A 9,959-nucleotide genomic window follows, 5' to 3' on the forward strand; every position below is an offset into this window, starting at 1 on the left:
GTGAACAAGCCTACAAAGTACGATTGCAGCACTATTTTATTTAATTTTATATGTACACTTCCACCCAGGGCATTATATTTCCACACATTCCTCGAGTATCTGTAAAACAAGCATCCTATATTCAATGAGCAAAGGAATAGATTAAATACCCAACATTACTGAGTGATTAGAGTGTGAGCAGCTTAAAACTTTGAAAAATTGATAATTGAAGAAGTCATATTCAAGCATATGGATATCCAGTCAGGCAGCTGCCTGTGTTTGTGATGCAGGTTTTAAAAATCAGGTTCTCTTTCATTATAAAAAGCTGTGAACATTTAGCAGAGGTGCATCTGTATTTGTTTTCTACCATAAGAAAATGCTGAGGGATTGATCATTTGTTACAGTTACAAGCCAAACACTGCCAGCGAACTACCACAATGTAAGATGTAATGCTGATTTCAAATAGAAAATTGTTATAGAGATGTGATCAAGAAAAATTGTGATCCTGGAATACGAAATCAATTTATTTAGTCTGGTAGGCTGAGTCAGTGCACATGTACACTGTGTCATGATGTCTCTGATTTTTCACTCGTTTTCAGTCCAGTCCTTGTACATGAACATTTTCAAAACAATGTTCTATTTGTTTGTTAGGCCACATAACATCTATGAATCATTCACCACAGAACAGACAACTTGGCAGCGCTGCCATGTTGGTACTAGCAGTCTGTCATAAAAACACATAATTTGCTCCCATGTCTTTAGTTGTCAAACACAGTTTGACAGGCATAAAACAGTACAGCCAACAAAAAAACTATTAGCTGAGAACTTCACATATCATGGCATGCTGTGGAGTGTAGCCTTAAAAAATCTGAAGAAACTGGACAACTGATGAACAAAAGAATAAGCAGCACATGTTTATCAAAATGCTTTCCTAGCATTGTCACATTGTGCGACATCATCAGCCACAGACACTTCTGCTCAGACAGCAATGTTTTTCTCCATCGGTTTAAATATGGTTTCTTTATCGTCGGGTATGTAACACTTGTAAACAAGTACTCTCAGACATTTTTACGATGCTTTAACATCTTCCAAACTGCGTTCAGATCTTTCTTCATAACAGCCCATTACACAGCTGACAGTTCATTCACATTTATAAACTTGCTCTGAGGTGAAAATCAGCTGCTCTGAATGTCTCAGCTGAAGAGAACAGTTTGCGAGATGCCACAAAACATTCATTTGGTTCCCAGCAATTCTTTTATGTCGTGCGTCGCTCACAAAACCACCAATTTCTTGGTTTATTTTTATTTTTTCACCTCTTGAGCTTCCCTATCTCTTCACACAGTCTGGAGAGGTACTGTGTTAGCTTCACCATCATGATGATTAGGGCCCCTCCTGTGAGCATGCAGGACGGCCAGAGCAGCGAGTGGAAGATGGCGCTGTGGTCGTACAGGCGAATCAAGAGAGTCATCTCCTGCTGCTCGCTGGGGTCGTAGTAACACGGGACCTGCTGGTTCGCCTTCAGTCGCTCGGAAATGTTCAAAATCATGGCGTGCATGGCTGTGCTGTCCTTCTGGCACCTGGGCACATAGAAACACTGCAAGGACAGGAGTGAGGGACACGGAGGTCATCCAGAGGGCAATCAGCCAGTCATACTTTTTTGTTTTTTGGCACTCAGAGCTACTTTTGTTTTATTTCACAACACGCTATCTGACATTTCTGAATTGGGCATCTATCGCCGGGCCAACATCTGACAGCCATTGTCAACATTTGAAACAGTTCAGTAATTCCCAGTATTTTCTCTCTGGCACCGTACTCACTTCAGAGCTGGCATCATGGGTCTCTTCATTGTGAGATAAACGGCTGACATGGCCTGTGTTATTGACGCTCACATAGACCTGCAGGCAAGGGTATCTGGATATCCTCCAGCAGTCTGACCCACAGCTGTAGGAACAGTTCATGTCTGCTGTGACCGTGGAGTTGAGAACAATACACACACCCTCCTCTGTCCACACGCTGTGTTGACATTTAAATGAAGATCCAATTTATTACAACAACAAAAAAGAAGAAGAGGAAAGAAAGACAACATTCGGGATCTTATGCTATGAAACGAGCTCAGTTTGGAAAGTGTAATCTGCTCCTGGAGATCTGCTTTCATAAAGTATTCATTTTTGCATTTTTCCCGCTTGAACGAGCAAAGAAACAGTTTGCCAACAAGCACATCTGATGAATAAAACATGTTTCTGAAAGAAATATCAGAGCCGCCTCCTCAAAACACTAACAGGCCTGTACCTGTCTGCATAGGACCGCAATATGGTGATACCCAGGACAAAGTACATCATGACTGAAGAGAGGATCATCCCAAGTCCCAGAAGAATGGCCCGATCTTCTCCGGGCTTCAGAGCGGTCACCGTCTTCTTCTTGTCCAATATATCTACCTCTCGAAATTTCTGGTAAATTGTCCTGATGATGGAAAATGAGAAGGAGTTAAGTTGTTTTGGTTTTTTTAGGTATAGTTGAAATACTTTTGGCAATCAAAGTCCTCTTGACATTTCATACTTTTTCAAGCCTGAAGTGATGAGAATCTGTTACCTCCTTTCATTTCCTCTTCCTGATCCTGCTGTATTTCTGGCCCCTGCCACAAAGAACATCTTTCCTGGCGACGACAATGATGGTGATGCACGTCCGCCTGTGTCTGATGAAGCAGAATGGAAAGGCTGCTGGAAAGACCTGTGAAAGATTACAGCCGGTTTTATTTTTAAGATCATAAACAGAGCACAAATCCCGAGTCGGTAGTTCCAAGGGAGATTTGTAAGACGTGAGAATCGCAAATCACGCATTACCTCTGGTGCATATTAGCTGTCAAAACGCACTACGTTCCGGATAAAGTATAGACTACTTCAAATAGCCCTCGAACAACAGTTCCTCATTATGTTGCACTGGGGTCATAAGAACCCTTGATATGGCACGCCCCGCCAGGTAAACAACTCATTTTGAACACAAAGAATTCTACAAGATGACGGACTGCCACTGATGAAAGGCGTTAATGCTGACGTGGCACACGTGAAAAGAAAAAAAGATAACCTACCGGCTGTTTTCTGAACACTGTCAACACAAAGTCATTGGCTCCTGTTGAGGCACAAGAGCAACACCTTGCATGGGCCTTCTCCACAGGTCCCACCACTGCAAGAAAACATACAGCATTCAATGCCACTGTACGTACAGCTTCTATAATACCATTAGCTTTCATGTAATTGAATAAGCACCTGAGACATTAGGAGTAATTGGTCATCTTTAAGTTCTTAAAACACTATTAAGACCGCATGTGCACACTGTAACTTGGGGTGAATTTCCCATATTGTCGCTGCTTTTATTTGAAAATCAAAAATCAGTTCCTCCACAGGCTGGAATTTATTTAGAAAAAGCTTCTATTTACCCCCAACAGCCCTCCAAAGAAAACATTAGCTTCATTCAAGGCTTAAAATGGAAGCAGAATAAACAGGGCCTCTTTCTTTTCTTTCTTTTTTTTTTCTTTTTTGTTTGTGAGGGGATAACAACCCTGCCAGAATGCTGGGACCAGAATAGTTAGAAAACAAGCCAGCAAGTTCCTCTTAGATGAGTAATTTCCTTGTTGTATCACATTCCCAGCTGCTTAGGGGAAATGTAGCTGAGAGACAGCTCCAGTGTGACACAAGACATCTGAAGGAAACCATTAATGTTATCAACAAAATGCGCTTCTCTCCAAACACTCCACACGAATTTGCATGCATCCCCACAACAAAGGGAGTCACTCACACAAATTTTACGCTGTGTCTTATTACTTTTATCCAGCCGCCCTCCCACCCTCCTCCGTAAAAGCGCGCACCGGCCGTTGCCCCTCGAGGGCCTCGAGCTGGGCGCGTAACTGTATTGATTTCAGCTAAACGTGGACACCCGCACACACACTTTCAGAGAGAGACCCCCTAACTCCATGTATCTACTTAACTGTCAAGCAAAACATTTTAAAGGCTTTGAAAGCTGTAAACGTGTTGGCAGCCGAGCCTTGTGCTCAGTGCAGGTTTGATTTACTTTGGCAGCACAACAGCCTATAAGGAATGGGCCTCGACTGTTCTCGCTGATAAGTGAGGCTAACCAAAAATGCAGCTGATGAGGTTTATTTAAAAGTGATGTTAACTCAAATACATTTCTAGAGATGTGTGGAAGTGTACTATTTATATGAAATAACTCAAACTGCAGTGAAATAGTGTTAGAGGTTCAAAGAGCCTGTTGTCAGTTTCGAAAAACACGAATTTCTTCATGTCTCTGCTTATTTTTTTAAAGTCTACTTAGTCTGCATACCGTCCAACCCCACAAAGCTCTGCAGGGTGACAGTTTTTGCATGCTTGAAGAGATTTTCCAGCACCGAGTGCTGGTGTGGAAATGCTTACAGCAGCAGGAATGTATTGTTCACACTTTCCTGTTATCATTTTAATGAACATCCTGAGCCAGAGACCGATACGATCAGCCAGCGTCCCCTCATGTTTTCACGGGTGTGTCCTTAGTTCATGTTTCATCCAGCTGCCTCGCTTCAATCTTGTGAGCGTGAGCGAGACTGAATGATAGTGAGATGGCACGTGGGAGCTCACGTAATTGTAGAGCCACAAAAAAGAAACACAAGTGACAAAAAAAAAGAAAAAATGAGAAAAAAGAGATTTAGAAAGATTGCAAAGGTGCACAAAACGGAGGCAGTGAAGACGTGTGGAATGGCACAAAATGACAATAAAGGTACGTTCACGTTGTCCTTCCAGTGATTATTGCTTTCCCATCATGTGTCCCAGTGCTGGTCCTGCCCCCAGCAGCCCACGTAGGAACAGTATAACAAAGCCCTTTACCGAGGGCCACAGAGTAATCCTGTATAATATGCAGGGGAAAGTGAGCTGCATGTTAACTAAATCAGCTATTTATTATTGCAGCAGTTGTGCAGGTTGCAGCGCTGAGTAAAAAACGTATGATTCATTAGGCCACTCAAGGAGGAAAATCACAGTGTGCTCCATTCAACAGGTCAATGCACTACATCTAAATCTGATCGCTTAGAAATAAATGGCACATGCACCAGATCTGTAAAAGATTCAAACTCTTTTGTATCCTCCGTTTTGTGCTAAATGTCAGCCTTCCGCTGTGTGCCGGTTCTTTTTTAAGCACACATGGCCTGTGTTTCTCCCCCGGTGTCCGTAATAATCTCTTTCTTTTCACAGTCGAAGTGAAGTAAGCCCCAGCTTTTGAATTAGCTTATGCTGAATTGAAACCGCAGCGATAACATGTGAATTCTGTAAAGTCCTACCTTTTGTCACGCGTGGTGGGGGGCTTGTTGTGATAATCCAGTCTTTGGTGTACAACTGTCAGCAGAAGCTCTTCCAAATGCTGCCCAGGCTCCTGGGGACAGCAGCTGGCTACCTCTTATTTAAACTCTTACCCCCAAGTGAACAGGATGCCTGTCATACCTGGGTCAGTAATTTGAGTTCCCTTTACAATGCCTTAAAATGAGTTGGGCAGCACGATGATCAGACCTCTGACTGGGCCTGTTACTATGTTTGCGCGCAGCAGTTACTTCAAATGCTTCTGGCCTTATGTTGTACATATGTACAGGATCCATCCATTTACATTCCTTTATCCAGTTCAGGGGCAGGCTACACCCTGGAGAGGTCACCACTCTGTTACATGGCTAACACACAGAGACAGACAACCACTCACACTCACATTCACACCTATTAGAATCACAGTTAACCTAGCCCCACTGATTGCATGTCTTTGGACTGTGGGAGGAAGCTGGAGCACCTAGATAAAACCCACACAGATACGGGTTATGCAAAAACCACACAGATGGTGGATTTGAACCCTTGCTGTGAGACAACAGTGCTAAACACTGCACCATAGTGCTGCCCCATTTACGGGACCTTTAGGCAAATTCAAAGTCAAATGCTGTGACAAGACAAAAAAAAGAAGTTGCGTCTAGATGTGGCCACAAGGTGTCTCTGCAACCTCAAAAAGTGGAAAAAGATAAACGTGGTGGGTGGCTCTCCATCCACTGATTGAACATGTAACTCAATTCATTATGAGGGGTGACGCCTCCACTTTGGTCGAAACATAGGTGTTAAAGTGTGATTTATTATTTTTTGTAGGGAAATATTTATTATTACATTTGTGAAAAGATCATGCTGATCAGATAAACCACATCACTGGGATATCCCTGGTTTTTATTGGTTCTTATTTTATTGGAATCTTATTGGTTTTCAAACTTCTGGTTCTCTTCATAAAAAGCAAAAATGACAACTAAATCCACTTAAAAAATAAAGAAAGAGTAAAAATAGCAAGAAAGAAAGAGTGAGAGCAAACATTCTTGATTTTAATCTGCAAAATTTCTAAATCTTGAGTGATGTAATCACGTGTGATGTATTTTATAAGGCTTTTACTATTTCAAATAACCATGAGTACAGCTTTTGTACACAAATCTACAGATGCTTTTTTTAAACCTTGAAAATCAAACGCAATTTGCAGATTAAATCTGGAGAGTTTTTTGGGAGGGGTTTTAAGCTGTTTTTACCACTTCCCTTTAAACAGTAATTTCCTCAACAGCCTGACCAGATGGTGGATTTTACTTCACTGACCCCAGCTGATGAGCCATCTTGACTGCAATCTCTCCTCATCCCGCTTGGTTTTGAGCGATTAAGCGAAAGTCTGCCCTTTTCAGTTATAGCACAAGATCTGATACTGTCACTGCTCACTGCTTTACTTTCTCTGCATCGTCCAGCTGAATATTAGTGTACACTATACAGTGTAACACAAAACAATCTCCCAGAAGAACCACAGAGCTCTTTCCCGCCTCTCAGCTCACATGCTTGCTGCTGTAATTATACCCTGGCCCTAGATTTGGTCCTTAAAAATAATAGTCCCTTCTGTGTGTACAGTAAGACAGCAGGAAAAATTTGTGCATAAATATAGCAGGATGAGGGGGAAAAAATGCTCAAGGGCAGATGGAAAGGCGTTCGTATTTATTTGAGGTTATATCTAAACATAGCTACAAAGTGCAGGCTGTCTTCAAGCACCACATTTGGAGGTGAAATAACATGCTAACAGGGGGGTGGATGGGTGGGTATAGGGGGGGTGAAAGGCGATTCTGCGTCTTTGTTTCTCTGGATCTAAAAATAGCTCATGCTGAGCAGGCAGTGAAGCTGAGCTGCAGTCCCTTCTCTTGCTCCCTTTTTCCCCCTCTTCTCTCACTTTCTCACACACAAAAATGCATCACCCTAATGGTGCACGGGAGGTGGCTTGGAGAGCCAGCGCGGAGCAGCATTTTGGGCCAAGCTGTGTACTCCTGTCTTTAAATTGCTGTCAACACAGAGCATCTTTGGACTCAGGGCCCGGTATTAATATTTATGTGCTGACTGGCGTGTCACCTGTGCATCCATCCGCTGAAAGAAATGACAACATGAGACTCCAGTCTAAAGGTTGGGATCCTCCAATGTACACATTAACATCAGCTGCTCAAAGTTCTGCATATGAACTCTTCAGAAAGCGGTCAGAAGCAGGCGTTGCTTGTTCTGACAGGTTTGCAAACACCAAAAAATTGTCCTTATCTAAAATATACCCACTAATCTTCTGTTCATGATCTTTCTTACACAAACAAACACAGACACAAAAGAAAAAGGCATACTGCAGTTGCTAAGGCACTTGATAAAGCCTGGTCTTGTTATTGTCCTGCAGATTAGTTTCCCGCCCACACACACACACTCTTTCTAGTCTCACAATTATAGAGGGAAGCTGTGCTCACTCTGTTTTAAGGGGTAACAGCCGCAACACAAGCAGACTTTGTAAACCACGGGTTTCTGCACACATGCATTCAGACATACCGTATATATATCTATATATTCACATACAGTATAGAGTATTTGCACATGGGTCAGGTGAAAATGGGTGAGCAGGATTTACACTCGCAGAAAAAGGTGAGTCGATTCACAATATTTGCCTCTGGAGTGAATCATGTATTGCGTAAAGGCTGGCACTGGAGATGAGGAATTTGCTTCACATTTCTTCACTTGGCAGCCAAAACACCCGCACACAGTGGGAGTGATGGAGCACGTATTTCTGTTTCTCATGGCTCGAGGAGAGAGCAGCGAGAGGCAGAACGTGGGAAATCACTCGGAAATTAACTAATGGAGACAAACTGCACTGATGCCATGTTTTGTGAGATTTTGAAGTTTTGTGTTGTGGCCTTTTGTTTTTCCTCACGGAGCTCCATCTTGACTGGGGATGCATCAGCTCTGGGCTGATACTGTCCCTCCATCAGTTTTATTCTGCTTAGGTGTGAAGAAAATGGGTTTGAACCTGGAAGCTTATATTGTGAAGTGGCAGTGCTAACCACAACACCAACCACCACCCGGTACCTTGGGTGATGCTGATATTTGCATTTTTATTGCAGGGAAACAATACGTTTTCCTGCTTGTCCTCCCCTCAACACCGATCAGTCACGACAAATGCCTACCCCTTCTGCTGGAGCTTTCTTCCTGTTAATAGGGAGTTTTTCTTTTCCACTGTCACCAAGTGCTAGCTTGTAGATAGTCGTCTGACTCTTGAGGTTTTCTCTCCATTACCTTGCAAGATAAAGAAGCTTGAGGTGATAAACAAAAATGTATTTATTGTTTTTTTTTTTTTTACATTTTTCCTCCACATACCCAGTAACACAACACAATAATAAATAACACAACGATAAATATTGGCAACCAACATATCAATATCAGTCTATTTGGCCAATAGTGGCTCCTTAGCATAGTGGTTTGTATGATTGCTCTGACAAGCAAGCAACCCCTGGTTTGATCATGAGAGGACACACAAACCCCTTAGGGGTTGTGTCAGGAAGGGCACACAGTGTTAAAATCTACCAAATCAAATGTGCATCGCTTTCTGCTCTGGGGACCTCTTGTGAAGAAGAATGTAGGTGAAAATAGCTCCAGTCAATCTGGCCACTATCTGTTGCTATCAGTATTCAGTTGATATATAAGTGCATCTCTAATCTAATATCTTCTGCACTTAAAAGTCTTGTTACATGTTATCAACCCATACATACATGTGAATGCATGGCATAAGATATTAGAAAGGAATTTTCTAATGGACAAGACGAGCTCTGAGATTATTGAGTGGGAGGATCAAACTGCTCAGAGGTTGGGGAGTAAAAAAAAAAAAAAAAGCACTGCACTATCATACTTTATCTGCTACAGGCAAATCCATCTCTCAGCTACACAGCTAATAAGATACAAATGAATGCCCGTTTCACACGGCTTCCTTCTGATTACATGCAAATACTACACTACTGCTGTATTATCAGTGCTGATTTGGTTACAGATGATGCGGCAGCTTTGGCAGAACTCCATTTAGCTGTGACTAATGACCAGTCGCTGGTAATTACCCACACATTACTGTGTTGTGGCGGTCGGGTTATGAATACGTAAAGCGTGTGAGAATGAAAAGTGTTCCACTCAAACACCATTGTTAGTGGTAACCGGGAAATGCAGTGTAACAAAGGCCGTACTAAATACTGTGTAATAGACATCTCACCTGGTGTCGTCACCCCGGTGTGTAAGACTTAAATGGGAGCATTCGTTTGTGACATTCAAACAATTCACTTTGTGATACAGCACACATTAGATTGCATTATGAAGATGGATTTTTTAGCAGTGTTTTTTAAAGTCATTATAAATCTTAAATGATTACAGTACAGGGTGACTGTCATTGTCATCGTACACATGGGCGGAATTAGTATGATTATGGATTATGTGTGCAGCTAAAAAAAAAGCCCTCTGATAAATCTGTGTAAAACACAGATTGCAATGATGATGTAAGCTGTTGTTGACTTTCCCAGTCTGAATGACTGAGCAAAGGATAGGGGGTGGGGTGTCATTAATCCAGGGCTAGTGGTGACTCGCCAGGAGAAAATGGGGTGTAGTGGGGGA

At 42.3% G+C, this 9,959-nt stretch overlaps 1 protein-coding gene across 2 annotated transcripts; it reads right to left on the reverse strand.

The window, feature by feature from the left end:
• Nucleotides 1–32: 32 nt before the first annotated feature.
• On the reverse strand, nucleotides 33–5,420 carry kcnmb2 (potassium large conductance calcium-activated channel, subfamily M, beta member 2). Of its 2 annotated transcripts, XM_039602684.1 has the most exons (6): nucleotides 5,297–5,420; nucleotides 3,065–3,159; nucleotides 2,569–2,706; nucleotides 2,269–2,439; nucleotides 1,797–1,992; nucleotides 33–1,573 (listed from the first exon to the last, which is right to left on the reverse strand). In XM_039602684.1, the coding sequence occupies exons 3-6, from the start codon at nucleotides 2,625–2,627 to the stop codon at nucleotides 1,289–1,291; spliced, it is 711 nt and encodes a 236-aa protein (XP_039458618.1). In that variant the 5' UTR covers nucleotides 2,628–2,706; nucleotides 3,065–3,159; nucleotides 5,297–5,420; the 3' UTR covers nucleotides 33–1,288. The 2 variants fall into 2 exon arrangements, with proteins under 2 accessions (XP_039458618.1, XP_031595909.1); XM_031740049.2 differs by lacking the exons at nucleotides 3,065–3,159; nucleotides 5,297–5,420 and adding an exon at nucleotides 2,820–2,886.
• Nucleotides 5,421–9,959: the final 4,539 nt, after the last annotated feature.

Source organism: Oreochromis aureus, linkage group 18 (assembly GCF_013358895.1).
Source record: "Oreochromis aureus strain Israel breed Guangdong linkage group 18, ZZ_aureus, whole genome shotgun sequence".
In the NCBI taxonomy this organism is placed as follows: domain Eukaryota; kingdom Metazoa; phylum Chordata; class Actinopteri; order Cichliformes; family Cichlidae; genus Oreochromis; species Oreochromis aureus.

What these genes read in the sequence shown, in the direction of transcription:
- kcnmb2 (XM_031740049.2), bottom strand. An exon ending in GGAAGAGGAAATGAAAGGAG is followed by an intron (nt 2,440 to 2,568) that starts GTAACAGATTCT and finishes TTCCATCATCAG; the next exon opens with GACAATTTACCAGAAATTTC. An exon ending in TTGCGGTCCTATGCAGACAG is followed by an intron (nt 1,993 to 2,268) that starts GTACAGGCCTGT and finishes ATGTCAACACAG; the next exon opens with CGTGTGGACAGAGGAGGGTG.